The following is a 24,886-nucleotide window of genomic DNA, read 5'->3' on the forward strand; positions in this document are numbered from 1 at the left end:
AGAAAATAAAAATCTATGTGATTATTACTCAAATTTTATACCATCTTTTTCTTTTCATGTCACTTAAATTACTTAAATTGTTTGCCCCTTACCATTACATATTAAAACACACACACGGAGAATTAAGTATTGAACACGTCACCAATTTTCTAAATAAATATAATTTCTTGATATGGAATTCTCTCCAGATGTCGGTAACAACCCATCCAATCCACACAGGCAAAGAAATCAAACCATAGATGTCCAAGTTATGTGTAATAATGAGAAATGACAGCGGGAATAAGTATTGAACACGTTTACTGAAATTTTTAGAATACTGCGTACAAAAGCCTTTGTTGGGGATGACAGCTTCAAGACCTCTCTGTATGGAGAAACTAGTCACAGGCATTGCTCAGGTGTGATTTTGGCCCATTCTTCCACACAAACACTCTTCACATCCTTAAGGTCCCGTGGGTTCCTTCTATGGACGCTGAGCTTTAGTTCCTTCCATACATTTTCTATTTGATTCAGGTCCGGTGATCGGCTCGCCATTCTAGCAACTTTATTGTCTTTCACTGAAACCAACTGACAGTTTCCTTGGCTGTGTGTTTGGGATCATTGTCTTGACAATCCAGTCTGTTTTATATTCATTATCCTGGAAGTTGACAGCATATTTTAAACAAGAATGTCTTGGTACATTTGTCCATTCATCCTTCCTTCAAATTGTATGAAGTTTTCCAGTGCCATATGCTGAAAAACAGCCGAACACAATGATGTTCCCACCTCCAAACCTGACTGTTGGTATGCTGTTTTTGGAGTCATATGCAGCGCCTTTTGGCCTCCAAACATGGTTGGTATTATGGCATCCAAAGAACTCAATGTTGGTCTCATCTGACCAGACTATATCCTTTCCAGTATTTCACAGGCTTGTCTAAATGTTGTTGAGTAAACTTTAAACACATTTCACCATGCTTTTTGTTCAGCAATGGAGGCTTGCGTGGTGAGCGTGCATTCAGGACATAAGGGTTAAGTGCATAACTTATTATTTTCTTTGAAACAATTGTACCTGCCGATTCCAGTTTTTTCTGTAGTTCTCCTCAGGTGGTCCTTGCCTCTTAGACAACTCTTCTGATAATTCTTTTCACTCCTCTGTCTGAGATCTTGCGGCGAACACCTAGTTGTGGCCAGTTTATGGTGAAATGATTGCCCCCAACAGTGCTCACTGGAACCTTCAGTAGTTTAGAAATTCTTCTGTAAGCAATGCCATCAGTATGCTTTGCAACAAGGTTGTGAAAGTCTTGTGAAAGTAGTCACTGGTTTTACCCATCATGAGATGTTTTTTTGTGTGACACCTCGGTAATGACACACCTTTTTATAGGTCATCGGTTAAATCAGTTGATATTTTTCACTAAGTGGCAGGATTGCTTTCTATTTACTGATAGATTTCAGCTGGTGTCATCACTTTCCATGGCTTTTGGACCTCTTCATGTGTTCAATACTTTTTCCCTCTCTCTCATTATTAATTTATGGACATCTATGGTGATGTCTTTGCCCCTGTGGATTGGGTGGGTTGTTACCTACATCTGCTGAGAATTTCATGTCAATAGCACCTGTAATATATTTACTTAGAAAACTGGTGATGTGCTGAATAGTATATATATATATATATATATATACACACATATATATATATATATACACATATATATACATACATATATATATATATATACATACATATATATATATATATACACACACATACATATATATATATATACATATATATATATATATATATATATGTGCAAAAAGAGAGCAGCACAGAAAAAACAAATTCAGAGTGCAAAGCCCCTCAGGCATGTACCAAACCTTATGAATAAGAGTCCAAAAAGTCAGAGGCAGCACCCCATTGCAAATAAGTTTCAAAAAGTGTTCAGGTTTTAATAGCCCATCATGGCGACATTTCAGCTCATGGAGAGCCTTTCTAAAGTATATATATATATATATATATATATATATATATATATATATATATATATATATATATATATATATATACATACATACATATACATACATATACACACACACACACACACACGGTAAATATATATATTGTTTATATATATTTATTAATTTTTATTAGAGGGTGGGACTAGAAACAGCTGTTTAGATTAGTAACAGCTTTTTATTTACTTCTTATTTGTATTTTTTCATATATTGTTTCAATTTATTTTATACATTGCTCCCTAATAAGTTGATAAACTTTTTTGGCGTGAAGATGGAGAGGAGAATTCAACCTACTGCCTGCACTGTGGAGCAGGTCTACATAAGATCTTGCACCCTCCCGACACCCAGCGATCATGTGATCAATAGGATGAGAATGAGGATTATTACTGGTTCCTGGATATTCCCTTTAAGTAATGTTAAAGAGGGGGAGGCATACAGGAAGGATTTGCCATATTTATGTGATGCCTTTTAAGACGGTAAGAATGGAAACTCCTTGGAGCCGTAAAATTCGAGGAAGCGCACGCGAAGCCACCAACTATTGTTGTAGGATTCTTGCTTAACATAAAAATCTGACATTAAAAAAAACTACCCATCATATAAAATCAAAAACATATGGGGGTACCGTAAGGGGCTCTACGACACCTCTATACGTATCAGAGCCTTAATATGGCTGCATACATCAGCGCTGAACTATTAAGTCAATACTCACCCTTCATTTTAATGCGAAACTCTCCGAGCTGATTTTCTAGGTCATTCTCCAGGACACACATATTCTGTACAGAAACAATATACGTCCATTATTATAAAAAATACTTTATTTTAATAGGAAGAAAAAAATGTTGTACATTACTAAACAAAAAAAACAATTTTGGGTCGATTTATAAAATGTTCCGCATCTGATGGCCGGAACGCACAGAGTGTACGGCGACGTATACATGAAGTCCTGGATATATTCTACCTAATGTATGGGGAACGAGTGGAGGGGCTTCAAGTCTGTATATATTCTATGATCTGTTCATAAAAGGGGCACAAAGGGCCACACAAATCGGCTTTACATGGATTCATCGTTTTTCTGGCATTTTTGCATCTATTGGATTTAGAACGTAAAAATATTTTCCCTTTTTTGCCAAAGTTTTTTTTTTTTTTTTTTTTTTTTTTAAAGTTTTCCAGTTCAGTGCATCTTATATCAATGCAAAAATATAGAAGGTTTCATACATTCACACACAAACATATATATGATATATACACATATGTATTGTATACCCCACCTCTGTGTATTCCTTGTAACCTTTCCCAGCTTCCGTCATACTTTCACGAGCCTCTTTGCTACTCGGAGAGGCAGAATAAGCCCGAACCATGTTATGCGCCCCATCTCTCAATCTCCGCTGGATACAGTATGCTTCGTACACCTCATCTATCTGGAAAAAAGTAACAACAAAATTACGTTATGTAGTATGAAGGTTACATTGCAAAAGCCCTCGTTGTCTCATGTGATAGATATAGACGTAGCAGCATACATTTGTATTATTTTTTTTATGGCAGAGTTTTATTTTTAAATAGCACTTCTTGGGGGGGGGTAACACCAACCCCGATTCTACCCTAAAGAAATGAATGATCATAATGCTGTCCTTGCCCACCACTTCCATACAGATGTATCTACTTGGGGTCTGTGAGGAAAACAGATTCATTCCACCACACAAACACACTGAATGCCCCAGAAGAAGCCATTTGTGGCGAAACCCTGTTTCGGTTAAAATGATCATTGTTGCAACCAATGGTTGGGCCAGATGCTTAGTGTGTTACCAGATATGATTTCCTGATGAACACTCTGAAAAGGAGATTTTTGTGTACTCACCGTAAAATCTCTTTCTCTTAGCCTCTAATTGGGGGACACAGGACCATGGGTGTTATGCTGCTGTCCACTAGGAGGCGACACTATGCATAATCTGAAAAAGATTAACTGTGGCTCCTCCTGTGCAGTATACACCCCTGGACGGCATCAGCCTTCTCCAGTTTTGTGCAAAAGCAGTAGGAGGAACATAACATGAATAACATAATTATGCCTGTAAGAAGGCAACTATGTACGAGCTCAAGAAACAATATGAGAACTCAACAGTTACAACAGCCCGGAAAGGGCAACAGGGTGGGAGCTGTGTCCCCCAATTAGAGGCTAAGAGAAAGAGATTTTACGGTGAGTACACAAAAATCTCCTTTACTCTGTCGCCTCATTGGGGGACACAGGACCATGGGACGTCATAAAGCAGTCCCTGGGTGGGAAGCAATGGACGAATATTGTGCAGACAGGCCCGTACACTTAGGGCACCGCCGCCTGCAGGACACGTCTACCCAGGCTCGCGTCCGCTGAGGACTGGGTATGAACCCTGTAGTGTTTAGTAAACGTGTGTAAGCTAGTCCAAGTGGCCGCCTTACACACTTGTTGTGCCGAAGCCTGGTGCCGAATGGCCCAGGAGGCCCCTACCGCCCGTGTAGAGTGTGCCGTAATACCGGCTGGAAGAGGAGAATTCTTAAGGCGATACGCTTCTTGTATGGTGGATTTGATCCACCTGGCAAGAGTAGCTTTGGAAGCTGGCATACCCTTGTGGCCGCCTTCCGGAAGGAGGAAAAGGGAATCAGACCTCCGGAAGGACGCAGTCCTAGACACGTATATACGCAAAGCCCTGACAAGGTCAAGCGTATGCAGAGCCTTCTCCACTCTATGAACCGGAACCGGACAAAGGGATGGTAGTGAAATTTCCTCATTGAGGTGGAAGTCGGACACAACCTTTGGGAGGAAGGATGGGACCGTACGAAGAACTACCTTGTCCTGGTGAAATGCCAGGAAAGGCCGTCTGCAGGAGAGTGCTGTCAGTTCAGACACCCTGCGTAGCGAGGTGATTGCCACCAGGAAAACCACCTTCTGGGAAAGAAGGCGGAGCGGGACCTCCTTAAGAGGTTCGAAGGGTGGTTCCTGCAATGCTGTCAGGACCAGGTTGAGGTCCCACGTTTCTAGTGGTCGTCTGTAGGGGGGAACCAATCGGGAAACCCCCTGAAGGAAAGTCCTTACTTGCGGCTTGGTAGCAATGCGCCTTTGGAAAAGCACTGAGAGGGCTGACACCTGGCTCTTAAGCGAGCCCAAGGACAGCCTGGCCTCCAGACCCGATTGGAGAAAACCAAGTACTTTGGGTATGGAATAAGGGAGTGGGATCTGGCCACGAGATTCGCACCAGGTAAAGAAAGCTTTCCAGGTACGGTAATAAATCTTGGCAGAGGCTTGTTTCCGTGCTCTGATCATGGTTCCAATGACATCTGCCGAGAGCCCTGCCTGGGTTAGAACCCAGGTCTCAAGGGCCACGCCGTCAAATTGAGAGCCCCTGAGTTCTGGTGGTAGAACGGCCCTTGTGATAGAAGATCGTGGCGGTCGGGGAGACGCCAAGGAGCGTCTGCTGTGAGTTGTACGATGTCGGCGTACCATGTGCGTCTGGGCCAGTCTGGTGCAATGAGGATGGTTGGAACTCCCTCTTGTTTGATCTTACTCACCACTCTGGATATCAGGGGGAGAGGTGGAAAAATGTACAGAAGCTGGAACTGGGTCCAGTCCTGAACCAGAGCGTCTGCTCCGAGCGACCGCGGATCGTGTGTTCTGGCAATGAAGTTGGAGACCTTGGCATTGAAGTGGGATGCCATTAGGTCCACATCCGGGGTCCCCCAGCGGAGACAGATCTGTTGAAAAATTTCGGGATGGAGAGACCACTCTCCCGAGTCTATTCCTTGTCGGCTGAGGAAGTCTGCTTCCCAGTTGTCCACACCCGGAATGTGGACCGCCGAAAGAACCGACCCTGTGTCCTCCGCCCAGCGGAGGATATGTGACACTTCCCGCATCGCCTGGGTACTGCGGGTCCCCCCTTGATGATTCACATATGCCACAGCCGTGGCATTGTCCGACTGTATCCTGATGTGAGAGGCTGCCAGTAAGTGATGGAAGGCCCTCAATGCCAGTAGGATGGCACGAATTTCCAGGATGTTGATGGGCATGGTCGCTTCCGCTGGGGACCACTTGCCCTGTGCCCTGTGGTGTAGGTGCACCGCACCCCAACCCGTCAGGCTCGCGTCGGTGGTCAGGACCTTCCATTGACCTGAGAGAAAGGATTTCCCCTTTGCTAGCGAGGTTGGCTTGAGCCACCAGTGCAGGGACCTCCTGGTTGACGACGTTAGCTGGAACTCCCTGTCGAGAGAAAAGGGATTCCTGTCCCAGGACTTGAGAATGGCTAGTTGGAGAGGTCTGAGGTGAAACTGGGCAAATGGGACAGCTTCTATTGCCGCTGCCATCTTGCCGAGAACTCTCATGGCAAACCGGAGAGATCGAGGGGGTTTGCGGAGGAGGGTGCGAACTGCTAGTCGGAGAGCCAGTGCCTTGTCCTTGGGAAGGAGCACTAGACCCCTGGAGGTGTTGAATAACATTCCCAGGAAGGTCAGGGACTGACTCGGGGTTGGTGATGACTTTTGTAGGTTGATTAACCAGCCCATGCGACTGAGAGTATCGGTTGTGATTGAGACGCTGAGCTCGCAGTCCTTGAAGGTGGGAGCCTTGATGAGTAGATCGTCCAGGTATGGAACGACTACTATGCCTCTGGAGTGCAGGACATCCATGGTGGCTGCCATGACCTTGGTGAACACTCTGGGAGCCGTGGCGAGTCCAAAGGGGAGAGCCACGAATTGGTAGTGGTCCTGGCCTATTGCGAACCTGAGAAACCTCTGATGGGCAGGTGCAATGGGTATATGCAGGTATGCGTCTTGTATGTCTATGGAGGCGAGATATTCTCCCTTCTCCATGGACGCAATGATGGACCGAAGGGACTCCATGCGGAAATGACGGACCCGTACATAGTTGTTGAGCTGTTTTAGGTCTAGTATGGGCCGTACACTGCCTCCTTTCTTGGGAACTACGAACAGATTGGAGTAGAACCCTCGGAAGCGGTCGGTCGTGGGTACCGGTACTATGACTCCTGATTGACAAAGCGAGGAGACCGCTTGGTGATAGGCTCGAGCCTTGGCTGGCGGTTTTGGGGGGACAGAGAGGAAGAACCGGTCCGGTGGGTTGGAGGTGAAGTCTATTTTGTATCCGGAAGACACTAGTTCCGTGACCCACCTGTCTTCTGTAATAGGCAGCCAGACTTGATGAAAGAGCAAAAGTCGGCCGCCTACTGGTGTGGTGTCTTCCGGAGTCCGTGAGTCATGAGGAGGAGAAGGTCTGAGATTTTCCTCCTCTGGGCTTAGACTGGCCTGCTTTTGACTGCCAGGTCTTGTCCGACCTTTGCGTCGATCGTGAGTTGTCCCTGCGTGGGGAACGGTTACGATTTTGTACTGGACGCGAGACGGACCAGCCGGAGGAATTCCGAAAGGATCGGAATCGAGTTTGGTTACGCTTCTTGTAAGTGCGTTTAGGTTTCAGTTGGGGAAGAGAAGTACTCTTACCCCCTGTGGCGTTGGATATCATAGTGTCCAACTGTTCACCGAAAAGTCTCCCACTGAGGTAGGGGAGGTGCGTGAGGGACTTCTTTGAGGCTGCGTCCGCTTTCCATTCCCGCAGCCAGAGGATACGCCGAATCGTGATGGCGTTTGATGCTATCCCCGCGACTCCCCTTGCTGAATCCAGAGCTGCATGGAGCATGTAATCTGCTACAACAGCAATTTGAACCGCTTGGTCCGACAGTTCAGGAGCGGATGCTTGGAAGGCTTGTAAATTCTTTGCCCAGGCCAGGATGGCCTTGGCAGCCCAAACTGAGGCGAACGCGGGAGCCAGGGATGCCCCTGCTGCCTCGAAAATTGAACGAGCCATGCGTTCTACCTGCCGGTCTGCTGCGTCCCTTAGGGTTGAGCTATCTGGCAGTGAAAGGAGGGTCTGTGCTGCTAGCCTGGAGACTGGGGGATCCACTTCAGGTGGATCTGTCCATTCCTTGGTGTCCTTCTGTGGGAAGGGGTACCTCGCCTCCAGATATTTGCGATTAGCGAATTTTTTCTCAGGCTGTGAGAGCTGTTTTTTAAGGATCGCCTTAAACTCTGGGTGGTTAGAAAAAACCTTAGGCGGCTTCAGAGGTCCTTCAAAGGAAATCTGATGTTCTGGGGCCTCTGGTGGCGGATCAGAAATGTCCAGCACCCGATGGATGGACGATATTATGTCCTCAACTAGCGCTGTATTGCTAGGAGGGATTGGGATCAGGGACCCCTCAGTTTCTCTGTCTGAGTCAGAGTCGCAGATGCCTTCCGAATCCTGTGTATCACTGAGGCGTCCCCTGCTAGGTGAGCTGGGGAGGAGGCCTTCTCTGGTTGGGGATTGCGGAGATCTGCATTGTCTGTCCCTGGAATGGGACGGTCTAGATGACCTGGAGCAACGGTGTCTCTCCCTAGAGGGGGATGACCGTGTGCTATGGGATGACGCAGATGGACTTGATCTATGGATCCGCTTGCGTCGTGACCTAGACGTGGATGTGCCAGGGTCATCTTGTTCCTGAGTCAAGCTCTCCCTTTGCTGGGTAACGGTCATAGCCGGGGCATGACCCTGCAGAGCCTGAAGCAATGTGGAAGTTAGGTTATCTATAGACTGCGTCATAGATTGCGATAACTGAGTAGCCCATTCCGGCGTGGCATTAGACACCGAGGCATTGGCAGGGGCTTCTTGAGGCTGTGACAGTAGTTTGTATACAGTTCTGACAATGCGGGTACGTGCTACTACTGGGGAGAGCGGTCCCGCAGGCTGTGCAGAATGCATAATAGCAGTTCTGCCTGGTTCTCTTAGACCTTGAGCCCGGCATAGTGCACAGAGTGCAGAAGTGCTGCCAGCAGATGGACCTTACAGGGGTAGAGAACCTACAGGGGAGCCTTATAGGTAATATGGATTCACAGCTGAGTAAAGATAACCCAGCTGTGATCTTACCCCACCAGTGTACCCCTAGGTCCAGCGCCGAAAATCCACAGTCCTGTGCCCCCCGGAGACTGGCTTGGTCCTGCAGACCGGGAGATGCAGGGTTAATCTGCAGCCGAAAATGGCTGCAGAGACAGAGGAGAGAGGAGGAGAAGGGGGCGGAGAGCTGGAAAAAGGCGGCAAGGCTATAAAAAACCCGCCCTTTCTGTCTCGATCCGCCCCTTGTATGACACTGTAGAGTGTCATATTTGTCATCCGGGGGGCGGGCCGGGGGGCGGAGAGGAGGCTGCTGCTTCAGCTAGGCCGAAGCCGGGGCCTAAATTAGATGCCTGAGGCCCAGAAGGGCTCCAGGCCGGCGCGAAAATCCGGGAGGGGGTCGGATCTGAACCGGACCCCTCCGGATTTGAAGGCAGGATGGCGGTGGGGCTATAAGCGGAAGGGGGAGCCCGGCTGGGGTCCCCCTGAGGCAGTATAGAGCTGGTGCTGCCGCAGAGACAGGGACGCAGGGAACCCTGTGTCTGTATGTGCCATGCCTGCCTGCACTCCCCCCGGCCCCAACAGGAGCCCGCAGCTGGGCTGGGGTCCCTGGATGCAGGCGCAGTGTGCTGGCCCATTGCTGGGAGCTGTAGAATGCTGCCTGTACAGGCCTTACCTGAGGTGTCTCAACCTAATACCCCCAGAGGGGGATAGGGAGGGTGCTTTGTCACACACCTTCAGGGGCCTTTATCCTCGCCTCGACCTCAACCCAGAAACCAAAAGGAATTGGGGAAGGAGGGGGGTCTCGACTTCGAACCAACACCCGAGAGGTTGGGGAAGGAGCAGCATGGGGAATAGCCATCTCAACTTCAACTGGGCACCCCATAATAGGGGGCCGAGGAAGGAGCCATGCCGGGGGTCTCACAGGAGACCCTCTTTTCTTCATCTGTAATCCCGTCGGAAAACGGGAAACGGAGTAAAACGTAGTAAAAATCTTTAGGTGTGCCTCCTTTGCGACACTAAGCAAAAACTGGAGAAGGCTGATGCCGTCCAGGGGTGTATACTGCACAGGAGGAGCCACAGTTAATCTTTTTCAGATTATGCATAGTGTCGCCTCCTAGTGGACAGCAGCATAACACCCATGGTCCTGTGTCCCCCAATGAGGCGACAGAGTAAATCTTTTTGTGACTGTATACAATAAAGAAGATCCATTTTGACTCCACGAGTTGGTGATCTGCATTGTGTCCTTTCTGATCATGAGTAGCTGCTCATATTTAGTAGCCACTGCAACCTAGGTTCCCTGACGGTCTCGATTTCCTTGTTTCCAGCGATGATGTTTCGGTTCTATTTATTGGCTGCTTGGAGACCCCCCTGGGGGTCACCACTGTAGTCAGCAATTGGCAGTCACATGTCCGTGTCAAAATATGTGCCGAAAAGAAGGACAGAGACTGTCGGGCCCCAGAAAGCAGCGGCACTGGAGCGCCAAGAGATGAGTGAAGTGAGCGTTACTCAGTTTCTTATTTTGCACCCTTCTAATCTTTTTGGAAATCATTCTGGGTGGATCTCACCACCTATTTTATACCAAACTATATTTCAGCAATTAAGTAACAAAGTACTAACCTTACTTGTGTGGAATTCTAATTTACGGATAAATCTTTCAATGGACTTCACTTGCTGTTTTTCGAGAAAAAAATAAAATACATTTTAAAACTTTTCAATGTGCATTGAATAACAAAGATGACATTATTGTGTTTATTTGGGCAGTAGGCAGAATGTCTTAGCATTTGGTCTTAGGATAGGTCATGGATATAGGATTTGCTGTGGTCCAACACCCAGGAAACCCCCAATCGGCTGTTACCGGCTCCACAATAAACCAAATATTAACAGTGTACAGAGCAGAACACAACAGCGCCATCCACAGTTCAGTGGCCGCTCCCGGGTACTGCAGATCTGCACCTCGCCATTTGAATAAGATAGTTTGAAAATAAAGAAGGAAGAAATGTCTTACCTTGTCTAAGTCATATAGAAACCCCTGCAAAGGAAAAAATAAAAAAGCTGTAGTTTACTTAGTAAATAAATTATTACCGTACATTGGATACATAAATCACAACTCATTTTTGCAGGCAATATAATCTCTTACTAGAGATATACCGTAATTACACATGTGCCCTTATATTTTTATATCGATTTCATATTATCTGTAATTGGTCATGTATAGAAATGCTAAAAAATGTAGAGCAGATAGGGGAAAGTCACACTGCGCTTTAGGAGGAGGTGAACTGTGACATCACCTATTGTGAATGGTGGTTCCTGTGTTATTTACTGTATATAGAGGTGTTATCAGTCATTGTACAGGAGGAGGAGGTGAGCTGTGATATCACCTATTGTGAATGGTGGATCCTGTGTTATCTACTGTATATAGGTGTTATCAGTCATTGTACAGAAGGAAGGAGGTGAGCTGTGACATCAACTATTGTGATTGGTGGATCCTGTGTTATCTACTGTATATAGAGGTGTTATCAGTCATTGTACAGGAGGAGGTGAGCTGTGACATCTCCTATTGTGAATGGTGGATCCTGTGTTATCTACTGTATATAGAGGTGTTATCAGTCACTGTACAGGAGGAGGAGGTGAGCTGTGATATCACCTATTGTGAATGGTGGTTCCTGTGTTATCTACTGTATATAGAGGTGTTATCAGTCATTGTACAGGAGGAGGAGGTGAGCTGTGATATCACCTATTGTGAATGGTGGTTCCTGTGTTATCTACTGTATATAGAGGTGTTATCAGTCATTGTACAGGAGGAGGAGGAGGTGAGCTGTGATATCACCTATTGTGAATGGTGGATCCTGTGTTATCTACTGTATATAGAGGTGTTATCAGTCATTGTACAGGAGGAGGAGGTGAGCTGTGACATCACCTATTGTGAATGGTGGATCCTGTGTTATCTAATGTATATAGAGATGTTATCAATCATTGTACAGGAGGAGGAGGTGAGCTGTGATATCACCTATTATGAATGGTGGATCCTGTGATACCTACTGTATATAGAGGTGTTATCAGTCATTGTATAGGAGGAGGAGGTGAGCTGTGACATCACCTATTATGAATGGTGGATCCTGTGATACCTACTGTATATAGAGGTGTTATCAGTCATTGTATAGGAGGAGGAGGTGAGCTGTGACATCACCTATTGTGAATGGTGGATCCTGTGTTATCTACTGTATATAGAGGTGTTATCAGTCACTGTCTGCAATAATGACTAAAAAGTCAGAACAAGAAGCAAGTTGAGTATTAAAGTCACCATTCATATTATATGAAAGGGGGCAGAGGAATTTTCCTATATCGATGGCTCCAAGAACATGACAAACTACAAATCAGCCAATATTGGATCTTTTCTACCCATGTTTTGAAGAATTCCAAACTTTTCTCATTTAGAACAAAAAAAAAAAAAATTGTTCACTTCACCAAACCAGCCAATAATCTCTCAATATAGTAAAAAAAATAATACAAGGCATTTTACATGGATTTTATCTAATGTTTATGGGCTCCTTTAGGTTTAGTGTTTAGTGTGAATACATCAACATTTTTGTATTCATTTAATTTTTTTATCAGATCGTGACATAGGGGAAAAAAGAAAATCAAAACATTTTTGAAAAACATTTAACATAAAAACCTATAGCTATTATTTTGGATGAAACATTCCCTTTAAGACCACATAAAACTAAATACAAGGAAAATAAAAAATGAAAATGCAACGTAGCCACACTAAATTACAATTATACATTTACCGTATATACTCGAGTATAAGCCGACCAGAGTATAAGCCGACCCCCCTAATTTTGCCACAAAAAACTGGGAAAACTTATTGACTCGAGTATAAGCCTAGGGTGGAAAATGCAGCAGCTACCGGTGAATTTCAAAAATAAAAATAGATGCTCCATACCATTCATTATGGCCCCATAGATGCTCCATATAAAGCTGTGCCACATATAATGCTCTGCACCGTTCATTATGGCCCCATAGATGCTCCACATAAAGCTGTGCCATATAGAATGCTCTGCACCGGTCATTATGGTCCCATAGATGCTCCACATAAAGCTGTACCACATATAATGCTCTGCACCGTTCAGTATGGACCCATAGATGCTCCACATAAAGCTGTGCCATATATAATGCTCTGCACCGTTCATTATGGTCCCATAGATGCTCCACATAAAGCTGTGCCACATATTATGCTCTGCACCGTTCATTATGGTCCCATAGATGCTCCACATAAAGCTGTGTCATATATAATGCTCTGCACCGTTCATTATGGTCCCATAGATGCTCCACATAAAGCTGTGCCATATATAATGCTCTGCACCATTCAGTATGGCCCCATAGATGCTCCACATAAAGCTGTGCCATATATAATGCTCTGCACCGTTCATTATGGCCCCATAGATGCTCCACATAAAGCTGTGCCATATATAATGCTCTGCACCGTTCATTATGGTCCCATAGATGCTCCACATAAAGCTGTGCCATATATAATGTTCTGCACCGTTCATTATGGCCCCATAGATGCTCCACATAAAGCTGTGCCATATATAATGCTCTGCACCGTTCATTATGGCCCCATAGATGCTCCACATAAAGCTGTGCCATATATAATGCTCTGCACCGTTCATTATGGTCCCATAGATGCTCCACATAAAGCTGTGCCACATATTATGCTCTGCACCGTTCATTATGGCCCCATAGATGCTCCACATAAAGCTGTGCCATATATAATGCTCTGCACCGTTCATTATGGCCCCATAGATGCTCCACATAAAGCTGTGCCATATATAATGCTCTGCACCGTTCATTATGGCCCCATAGATGCTCCACATAAAGCTGTGCCATATATAATGCTCTGCACCGTTCATTATGGCCCCATAGATGCTCCACATAAAGCTGTGCCATATATAATGCTCTGCACCGTTCAGTATGGCCCCATAGACGCTCCACATAAAGCTGTGCCATATATAATGCTGCTGCTGCTGCAATAAAAAAAAAAATGACATACTCACCTCTCTTGCTTGCAGCTCCTCAGCATCCCATCTCGGCGTCTCTCCGCACTGACTGTTCAGGCAAAGGGCGGCGCGCACACTAGTACGTCATCGCGCCCTCTGACCTGAACAGTCAGAGCAAGAGGACGGGAAGACGGAGCGGCGCCCGGCGTGTGGAACGCGGACAGGTAACTGACATACTTACCTGCTCCCGGCGTCCCTGGCTCCTTATCCCGGACAGCTGGTCTCCGGGTGCCGCAGCCTCTTCCTCTGTCAGCGGTCACCGTTACCGTCATTAGAGGAATGAATATGCGGCTCCGCCCCTATGGAAGTGGAGTCCATATTCATAACTTTAATGAGCGGTCCCACATAACCGCTGAACAGAGGAAGAGCTGCGGCACCGAAGACTGGCAGGGGGAGTGCCAGGACTAGGTGAGTATGCAACAGTCCTCTCTCCCCCTCACCCGCCGACCCCACCGCCGATCATGACTCGAGTATAAGCCGATAGGGGCAATTTCAGCCCAAAAATTTGGGCTGAAAATCTCAGCTTATACTCTAGTATATACGGTAATTACAAAATCTGTAATGTTCCATAAAATTCAACATGGAAACAACATTACATTCTGCTGATGGCATCGGGAAAAGCAAAACTTAGGAATTTAATTTTTCCACATCTGCTGTTATAAGCAGCCAAAATATGAGCCTGCTCCATCACGTAAGGGCCGGTTTGGCGAAACGTTGCTCTAGATACTCACCAGTCTTGAGTTCCTTTTGGATTCGCGGATCTGGATTGTTAGCTTATCCAATTCGATTTGGTGAACTTCTAAGTAGGCTCTAGAAAGGAAAACCAAATGGTCGGTTACTAGTGATGAGCGAACGTGCTGGGATAAGGTGTTATCTGAGCATGCTCGGGTGCTAAAAAGAGTGTCTTCGGCATGCTCGAATACTATGTTCTAACCCCCGCCCCCTCATGTTTCACGGCTGTTCGACAACCGCAACACATGCACGGATTGTTTGTTTGCCTTAACATTTTGTCTGAGTACAACTAGAGATTGTTCCTTTTGATTCTGATGAAATATGAAGGCTGTAGTGGACATGTGACGCCCCCTGGTTATAATAATCAGTCAGGAGACTGACGGGGGAACATAGTACCGAGTACAGAGAAGAAGTGCTGATCCTAAAGGTTAGTATAGTTCTTTTCCCCCTCAACCTTCCACTCCACCAACTTTGGCCCATTTAGATTATATAGTTTAAAGTAGTGGATAACCTCTTTAAATTGGAAAAGAGGAATAGAAATCTATCTTGGGAAAATTTTGGACATCCATTACTCTTGATCGGAGGTCTGAACTGAAGTTCTGCACAGTAAGTGGGAGAAACTTCTATCACAGTTACTTATGACGATTGGACAGCTCTTGTCACACAGTTATAAACAATCAAATGCAGGTGCAGGAATAATAATAATAAAATATATAATAAAACTCTGAACCTTGGAAAATGACAACTGTTGGTTACAAAATACTTAACGCTTTATGTACCACAAGTATTCTTACCCCAGTCCCTTTTTTAAAGCACTGTAGACCTCATCAACTCTATCAGGCTGAGGCACCTTAGGCGGAGGGGATTTGTGTGACATAGAGAACATTCTACGAACTTTGGATCCAGACCTTCGAGAAACTGTGGGTGTGTGGAAGGCCGGACGATGTCTAAAAGAAGAATTGGCAGAAGTTATGTGCAATTCCTGTCTATAGACCGATCCAAAATTCTCAAAAGCAACAATTCAGTGAACATTTCAAACCAAAACAGTAGATGTGATAGAACAAATATATGTAAAAAAAATCCTTAATTAAATATAAAGCAGAATATCCTTAAGATAGATCATCAATGACTGATTGGCCGGGGTCAGACACCCGTCACCCCCCGCTGATCTGCTGATATCGGGTGTCGGCTGGAAATACTCACTAGAGAAGCGGTCAGTCTTATGATAGTGGCCCCCGCAGGGTACTACTCAACAGCCTCCCATTGATTTGAATAGGAGGCCGATGTGCAGTCCGAAGGCCAGGACACTACAAGTAGACGGCCGGCTGATGACAGCTGATCGGTGGGGGTATCGACCCGGTGTTGGACCCCGGCTGATCAGACATCGATGACCAATCTTAAGGATAGGTAATCAATGTAAAAGTAGTGGACAACTTATTTGAAAGGCAGAAAAACAATATAATTGATTTTCAATCTTGCAAATGTTGACAAACAAAAAGTAAAATCATTCACGTCAGTTCTAATATTTAAAAAAGAAAACAAGAAATAAATAATGTAGTCAAACCTCACACCCCACAGCCACAGCGGACGAGCGGTTTAGCTTCAATATTAAGGCGCAGTGGAGATCAGTACATTTCTGCAATATTTAATCTCCATCAAAAGTAACAGGATCTGTAGCAAATGCCAAACATCACTACGACCCAGGAGACTTGTGCGGCATCAGAGGCCGAGGAATCTGAGCTCTTCCTTTAAGCATCGGTTTCCAAAGCAGTTTCCTAGGACAAACCAAATAATGAACTCCGCAGGACAATTCAGCGATCTACAGCCAGGAACACGCAGTGCTAAGAACGTGGTCATTTGTGCATGATTTGCTGATAAAAAATAGGTCACTTAGACATCATGTTGATCACAGGTTATTGACCTTTTTCCGCAGCCTCTATGGATGACGAGGGTTGATGTTTGTTAGCCTTTCGTTTCTTAGATACTGTTGCTTTGATGGAGACTTTTTTTTTGTGCAAATTGATTTCTATATTTGCTTCTCACAACCGGCTATGTGTCCCAAAAGATCCATTCTGGTCTCCACTGGATCCTCGCCCCAACCTACACACTATCATTATTATTAACAAACTTCAGCTCGATCTCGAGCCATGGGGCTTCAGGTGTGAACGCTCTGTCGGAAGATCAATCTTGAGCAAGCCTAGATAGGTCCACCAGGGTCTTCTCCGCCATCAACTTGATTGCATCAAGCCATCCGGTTGCTGGTCTTCCTCTTTGCCTTGCTCCTTCTATTCTTCCGACCATGATGTCCTCCAGTGATCGCTCACTCCGTATGATGTGTCCACAGTAGACAAGTCGTAGCTTGGTGATTCTTGCTTTTAGTGACATGTCTGGCTTCATTTGTTCCAGAATTGATTTGTTTGTTCCCCTCGCCATCCATGGTTTTGGCAACATCCTTCTCCAGCACAAAGTTTCAAAGGGGTTGATTCTTCTTCTTCTGTCTTGTTTCTTTATCATCCAGGTTTCGCATCCGTATGTTACCACATATACAGTACAGACCAAAAGTTTGGGCACACCTTCTCATTTAAAGATTTTTCCGTATTTTCATGACTATGAAAATTGTACATTCACACTGAAGGCATCAACACTATGAATTAACACATGTGGAATTATATACTTAACAAAAAAGTGTGAAACAACTGAAAACATGTCTAATATTCAAGGTTCTTCAAAGTAGCCAACTTTTGCTTTGATGACTGCTTTGCACACTCTTGGCATTCTCTTGATGAGCTTCAAGAGTTAGTCACCGGGAATGGTCTCCCAACAATCTTGAAGGAGTTCCCAGAGATACTTAGCACTTATTGGCCCTTTTGCCTTCACTCTGCGGTCCAGCTCACCCCAAACCATCTCGATTGGGTTCAGGTCTGGTGACTGTGGAGGCCAGGTCATCTGGTGTAGCACCCCATCACTCTCCTTCTTGGTCAAATAGCCCTTACACAGCCTGGAGGTGTGTTTGGGGTCATTGTCCTGTTGAGAAATAAATGATGGTCCAACTAAACGCAAACCGGATAGAATAGCATGCCGCTGCAAGATGCTGTGGTAGCCATGCTGATTCGGTATGCCTTCAATTTTTAATAAATCCCCAAAAGTGTCACCAGCAAAGCACCTCCACACCATCACACCTCCTCCTCCATGCTTCACGGTGGGAACCAGGCATGTAGAGTCCATCCGTTCACCTTTTCTGCGTCGCACAAAGACACGGTGGTTGGAACCAAAGATCTCAAATTTGGACTCATCAGACCAAAGCACATATTTCCACTGGTCTAATGTCCATTCCTTGTGTTCTTTAGCCCAAGCAAGTCTTGTCTGCTTGTTGCCTGTCCTTAGCAGTGGTTTCCTAACAGCTATTTTACCATGAAGGCCTGCTGCACAAAGTCTCCTCTTAGCAGTTGTTGTAGAGATGTGTCTGCTGCTAGAACTCTGTGTGGCATTAACCTGGTCTCTAATCTGAGCTGCTGTTAACCTGCGATTTCTGAGGCTGGTTACTCGGATAAACTTATCCTCAGAAGTAGAGGTGACTCTTGGTCTTCCTTTCCTGGGGCGGTCCTCATGTGAGCCAGTTTCTTTGTAGCGCTTGATGATTTTTGCCACTGTACTTGGGGACATTTTAAAAGTTTTCCCAATTTTTCGGACTGACTGACCTTCATTTCTTAAAGTAATGATGGCCACTCGTTTTTCTTTACTTCGCTGTTTTTTTCTTGCTATAATACAAATTCTAAGGCCATGTGCACACACTGCGGATTTTGCTGCGGATCCGCAGCGGTTTCCCATGCGTTTACAGTACAATGTAAACCTATGGGAAACGCAATCCGCAGTGCACATGCTGTGGAAAAAAACGTGCGGAAATGCAGCGGTTTATTTTCCGCAGCATGTCAATTCTTTGTGCGGAATCCGCAGGTGTTTTACACCTGCTCCATAATAGAAAACCGCAGGTGTAAAACCGCAGTGGAATCCGCACAAAAACTGAGGTAAATCCGCAATAAATCCGCAGGAAAAAAGCAGTGCTTTTGCCCTGCAGATTTATCAAAATTAGTGCGGAAAAATCCGCACACCATTCTGCAGCGTGTGCACATACCCTTACAGTCTATTCAGTAGGACTATCTGCTGTGTATCCACCAGACTTCTGCACAACACAACTGATGGTCCCAACCCCATTTATAAGGCAAGAAATCCCACTTATTCAACCTGACAGGGCACACCTGTGAAGTGAAAACCCTTCCCGGTGACTGCCTCGTGAAGCTCATCAAGAGAATGCCAAGAGTGTGCAAAGCAGTCATCAAAGCAAAAGGTGGCTACTTTGAAGAACCTAGAATATAAGACATATTTTCAGTTGTTTCACACTTTTTTGTTAACTATATAATTCCACATGTGTTAATTCATAGTTTTGATGCCTTTCAGTGTGAATGTACAATTTTCATAGTCATGAAAATACAGAAAAATCTTTAAATGAGAAGGTGTGTCCAAACATTTGGTCTGTACTGTAAGTGTATATATGTTGCAACACTACACATATGACCCTCGTAATAAAGATAACATATACGCAAGTATACACGGTAACACAGTTCTCTCACTTTACATTTAGATTATTGAAACTGTATCACCAAACCGTTAACTGTAACTAAATGGTAGAAGTACAAAATGTCTTTGAGCTTATTTATTTGGATGGTTTTATATTTTGCTTTGGATTTTTTGCATGTAAATCCGAAATGTGTACATGCACCCCAATTCTTGGGCTAGGTCCGTTATTCCCCATTGGTGCTGGTCCTCCTACTGGGCTGGTAACTTGCAGGGCTATAGCCTTTTCAGAAATGACCGTACAGATAAGCGAGGGGGAGGGGTGTGTCTGTATGTAAAATCGTCCTTAAAACCCATCCGGCGTGATAATATAGGTGAATCTAATGAAAATGTAGAGTCCCTGTGGGTGGAGATAAGGGGAGGGGGAAAAAATAATAAATTACTGATAGGGGTTTGTTATAAATCTCCAAAAATAATGGAAGCAATGGAGAATATCCTCGTAAAGCAAATAGATGAAGCTGCGACTCAAGGAGAAGTCATTATTATGGGGGACTTTAACTACCCTGAAATAGATTGGGGAACAGAAACCTGCAGTTCCAGTAAAGGTAATCGGTTTTTGACAACTATGAGAGACAATTACCTTTCCCAACTGGTTCAGGACCCAACAAGGAGGGGGGCACTGCTAGACCTAATATTAACCAACAGGCCAGACTGCATACCAAATATAAGGGTTGGGGGTCACTTGGGGAATAGTGATCACAAAATAATAAGTTTTCATGTATCCTTTAATAAGATGTGTAAGAGAGGGGTTACAAGGACACTAAACTTCAGGAGGGCAAATTTCCAACGGATGAGAGATGATCTTGGTGCAATTAACTGGGACGATATCCTGAGACATAAAAGTACACAAAGAAAATGGGAGACGTTTATTAGCATCCTGGATAGGACCTGTGCACAGTATATACCGTATGGGAATAAACATACTAGAAATAGGAGGAAACCAATATGGCTAAATAGAGCTGTAAGGGGTGCAATGAGTGACAAAAAGAAAGCATTTAGAGAATTAAAGGAAGTAGGTAGTGATGAGGCATTAAATAAATACAGAAAATTAAATAAATTCTGTAAAAAGCAAATCAAGGCAGCAAAGATTGAGACAGAGAGACTCATTGCCAGAGAGAGTAAAAATCCCAAAATATTCTTTAACTACATAAATAGTAAGAAACAAAAAAATGATAGTGTTGGCCCCCTTAAAGGGCCACTGTCACCCCCCCCCCAGCCGTTATAAACTAAAAGAACCACCTTGTGCAGCAGTAATGCTGCAGTCTAACAAGGTGGCTCTTTTAGTTTTTGATTCATTTATTACCTCAATAAAGCGTTTTAAAAATTGGCCACAAATACCAGATATTGTACCTGGAGGCGGTCCGAATCGTCCTGTATGAATCCCCCAACTGCCGTCACTCTTCTCTTCAGGGGCGATGGTCGCCGCCCCCTGAGCGCTGTTGCTTCTTAAATCCGGCACCTGCGCTGTGCGTGCCTGCCTGGGGCAGGCGCAGTCTTCATTGTCAGTCACAGCTCAGACGCAGGGTGCCTGACTGCGCCTGTGCGGGCAGTGCGGCCACCCTGTTCCTGAATCCCCGCCCCGCACTGTGTTATTCATTATGCACAGTGCGGGGCTGGGGTTCCTGGGCATGCGCACTGCGCTTGTCAGACGCTCCCCCGGTCCCCCGCCTTCCAGCATTGCCAGAATATACAGGTTTCATTGCCGACGTTTTGAACAGCCACAAAGAACAACGCTGGAAGGCGGGGGACCGTCTGACAAGCGCAGTGCGCATGCCCAGGAACCCCAGCCCCGCACTGTGCATAATGAATAACACAGTGCGGGGCGGGGATTCAGTAACAGGGTGGCCGCACTGCCCGCACAGGCGCAGTCAGGCACCCGGCATCTGAGCTGTGACTGACAATGAAGACTGCGCCTGCCCCAGGCAGGCACGCACAGCGCAGGCGCCGGATTTAAGAAGCAACAGCGCGAAGGGGGCGGCGACCATCGCCCCCTGAAGAGAAGAGTGACGGCAGTTGGGAGATTCATAGAGGACGATTCGGACCGCCTCCAGGTACAATATCTGGTATGTGTGGCCAATTTTTAAAACGCTTTATTGAGGTAATAAATGAATCAAAAATTAAAAGAGCCACCTTGTTAGACTGCAGCATTACTGCTGCACAAGGTGGCTCTTTTAGTTTATAACGGCTGGAGGGGTGACAGTGGCCCTTTAAAAATAGTCTGGGTGAAATGGTGGAGGAGGATGAGGAAAAAGCCAATATGCTAAATGACTTTTTTTCATCAGTATTTACAAAAGAAAATCCCATGGCAGCCAATATGACTAGTGATAAAAATTCCCAATTAAATGTTACCTGCTTAACCCAGCAGGAAGTACGGCGGCGTCTAAAAATCACAAAAATTGACAAATCTCCGGGCCCGGATGGGATACACCCCCGAGTACTGCAGGAATTAAGTACAGTCATTGATAGACCATTATTTTTAATCTTTAAAGAGTCCATAATAACAGGGTCTGTACCACAGGACTGGTGTATAGCAAATGTGGTGCCAATATTCAAAAAGGGGACAAAAACTCAACTCGGAAATTATAGGCCAGTAAGTTTAACCTCTACTGTGGGTAAAATCCTGGAGGCATTCTAAGGGATGCTATACTGGAGTATCTGAAGAGGAATAACCTCATGACCCAGTATCAGCACGGGTTTACTAGGGACCGTTCATGTCAGACTAATTTGATCAGCTTCTATGAAGAGGTAAGTTCCGGACTGGACCAAGGGAACCCAGTGGATGTAGTGTATATGGACTTTTCAAAAGCTTTTGATACGGTGCCACACAAAAGGTTGTTACATAAAATGAGAATAATGGGGATAGGGGAAAATATGTGCAAGTCGGTTGAGAGCTGGCTCAGGGATAGGAAACAAAGGGTGGTTATTAATGGAGCACACTCGGACTGGGTAGCGGTTAGTAGTGGGGTACCACAGGGGTCAGTATTGGGCCCTCTTCTTTTTAACATATTTATTAATGACCTTGTAGGGGGCATTCAGAGTAGAATTTCAATATTTGCAGAGGACACTAAACTCTGCAGGGTAATCAATACAGGGGAGGACAATTTTATATTACATGATGATTTGTGTAAACTAGAAGCTTGGGCTGATAAATGGCAAATGAGCTTTAATGGGGATAAATGTAAGGTCATGCACTTGGGTAGAAGTAATAAGATGTATAACTATGTGCTTAATTCTAAAATTCTGGGCAAAACCGTCAATGAAAAAGACCTGGGTGTATGGGTGGATGACAAACTCATATTCAGTGGCCAGTGTCAGGCAGCTGCTACTAAGGCAAATAAAATAATGGGATGCATTAAAAGAGGCATAGATGCTCATGAGGAGAACATAATTTTACCTCTATACAAGTCACTAGTTCGACCACACTTAGAATACTGTGCACACTTCTGGTCTCCGGTATATAAGAAAGACATAGCTGAACTGGAGCGGGTGCAGAGAAGAGCAACCAAGGTTATTAGAGGACTGGGGGGTCTGCAATACCAAGATAGATTATTACACTTGGGGCTATTTAGTTTGGAAAAACGAAGGCTAAGGGGTGATCTTATGTTAATGTATAAATATATGAGGGGACAGTACAAAGACCTTTCTGATGATCTTTTTAATCATAGACCGGTGACAGGGACAAGGGGGCATCCTCTACGTCTGGAGGAAAAAAGGTTTAAGCATAATAACAGACGCGGATTCTTTACTGTAAGAGCAGTGAGACTATGGAACTCTCTGCCGTATGATGTTGTAATGAGTGACTCATTACTTAAATTTAAGAGGGGACTGGATGCCTTTCTGGAAAAGTATAATGTTACAGGGTATATACACTAGATTCCTTGATAAGGCGTTGATCCAGGGAACTATTCTGATTGCCGTATGTGGGGTCGGGAAGGAATTTTTTTCCCCATGGTGGAGCTTACTCTTTGCCACATGGGTTTTTTTTTGCCTTCCCCTGGATCAACATGTTAGGGCATGTTAGGTTAGGCTATGGGTTGAACTAGATGGACTTAAAGTCTTCCTTCAACCTTAATAACTATGTAACTATGTAACTATTTCATCTGAATTTTGCTTTTGACTAGTCTGCATTCAGTCCTTCGCGCACACAGATCCAAAATAACGTGTGTGTGACTTCCTTGGGGCTCGTTCAGACAGACGTGTTCGATACGAACGTGTGCCATTAAATAGAAGTGTTCGAAATGTCCGAGGGGAAAAAAATAAAAAAATTGTAGCACGCACTATTCTGTTCCATAATTTGGATGTGACTTGTCTCTTCGCCCCCCCCCTCAAAAAAAAAAAAAGTCAAATCCAACATGGATCATCCATATTCCATCTGATTTTTATGGGTATTTGGCAATAACCCAGGGGACTGTATTTGGTCTTGAAAACAGTGATGTATAAAAACAGATGCCACATGGATGTAAACAGCAAAAATTTTCATCTGTATTCTCATCCATGTGCCATCCATTTGTTACATTGGTGTACCACACGGCCAATCCCTGATTGAAGGCTGGCTGTTTCATTAGCTATTGCACCTGTGCATTTGCTATTTTATTTGGGTCTGCTGCACCCTGCTTGTGCATTTGTATTGAGGCCCATTTAGACAGGTAAGCATCTCTGCCTGTTTTTGGTGTGTTTTCTTGAATTTTTCCTTTTTTGGTGTTTTTCATGTTAGAGTAGGACTGGCAAAAAGTAAGGACCCTTGACGTGGGTTGCCAGCTTACATATTATGGCCAGAATATCAACTAATACCTTACATATATTTACGGTATATGTTTTGTTTTGCACGTTGTATTTTTTGCAGGGTGCAGTTGGGCCCAAATGGTTCTGTACACTGTGGCCTCTGTTCACACAGGATGCATTATAGTTAGCACTGGGCAGCCCGCCATAGGGCGTCATTAATAGGCTGAGAACCAGATGCTTTGCATTCCCTGTGTGAACACGCCACATACAGATTATGTATCTTAGTGCATCGGTGTGCCACACGGCCAATCCCTGATTGAAGGCTGGCTGTTTCATTAGGTATTGCACCTGTGCATTTGCTATTTTATTTGGGTCCGCTGCACCCTGCTTGTGCATTTGTATTGAGGCCCATTTAGACAGGTAAGCATCTCTGCCTGTTTTTGGTGTGTTTTCTTGAATTTTTCCTTTTTAGGTGTTTTTCATCCATTTGTTGCACAGATAGAATATGGATGAATATGTTCTGGGTTTTTTTTTTCTGGCTGAAAATTGGAGATACATTGATGTAAACTCGGGCTTAAAAGAAAAATCAGGGCTATACCAACCATAAATATCAGAGGCCAAAGACATCACTGGCTAGGCAGCATGAAAGTGATGTGATGGGCAAACGTTACCTTTTTCAGGAGGATTCAGCTCAGTAAACCGCCTGAATAAGCGCTCACCAAACGCATAAAAGAACGAACAAAGATTTCTATCTAAAAATCGACTCGCTGTTCTTATGTTCAGTCTTTTGAGCATCTTTTAACTATTTCAAGTTACCAAAGTCGTCAAGTGATTACAAGAAATAACTGTTCTT

The 24,886-nt window shown here is 44.7% G+C and overlaps 1 protein-coding gene across 6 annotated transcripts in view; it reads right to left on the bottom strand.

The window, feature by feature from the left end:
* RIPOR1 (RHO family interacting cell polarization regulator 1) overlaps nt 1-24,886 on the bottom strand; it is a 101,375-nt gene that overhangs the window by 35,117 nt on the left and 41,372 nt on the right. For all 6 annotated transcript variants that reach the window (XM_077287281.1, XM_077287283.1, XM_077287280.1 and 3 more), the window contains exons 3-8: nt 15,474-15,626; nt 14,679-14,757; nt 10,896-10,919; nt 10,508-10,561; nt 3,261-3,410; nt 2,702-2,765 (exon numbers count right to left, since the gene is read on the bottom strand). In XM_077287281.1, coding sequence (XP_077143396.1) covers nt 2,702-2,765; nt 3,261-3,410; nt 10,508-10,561; nt 10,896-10,919; nt 14,679-14,757; nt 15,474-15,626 — 524 coding nt within the window. The remainder of the gene's footprint in view (nt 1-2,701; nt 2,766-3,260; nt 3,411-10,507; nt 10,562-10,895; nt 10,920-14,678; nt 14,758-15,473; nt 15,627-24,886) is intronic.

This window comes from Ranitomeya variabilis, chromosome 2, assembly GCF_051348905.1.
Source record: "Ranitomeya variabilis isolate aRanVar5 chromosome 2, aRanVar5.hap1, whole genome shotgun sequence".
Lineage (NCBI taxonomy): Eukaryota > Metazoa > Chordata > Amphibia > Anura > Dendrobatidae > Ranitomeya > Ranitomeya variabilis.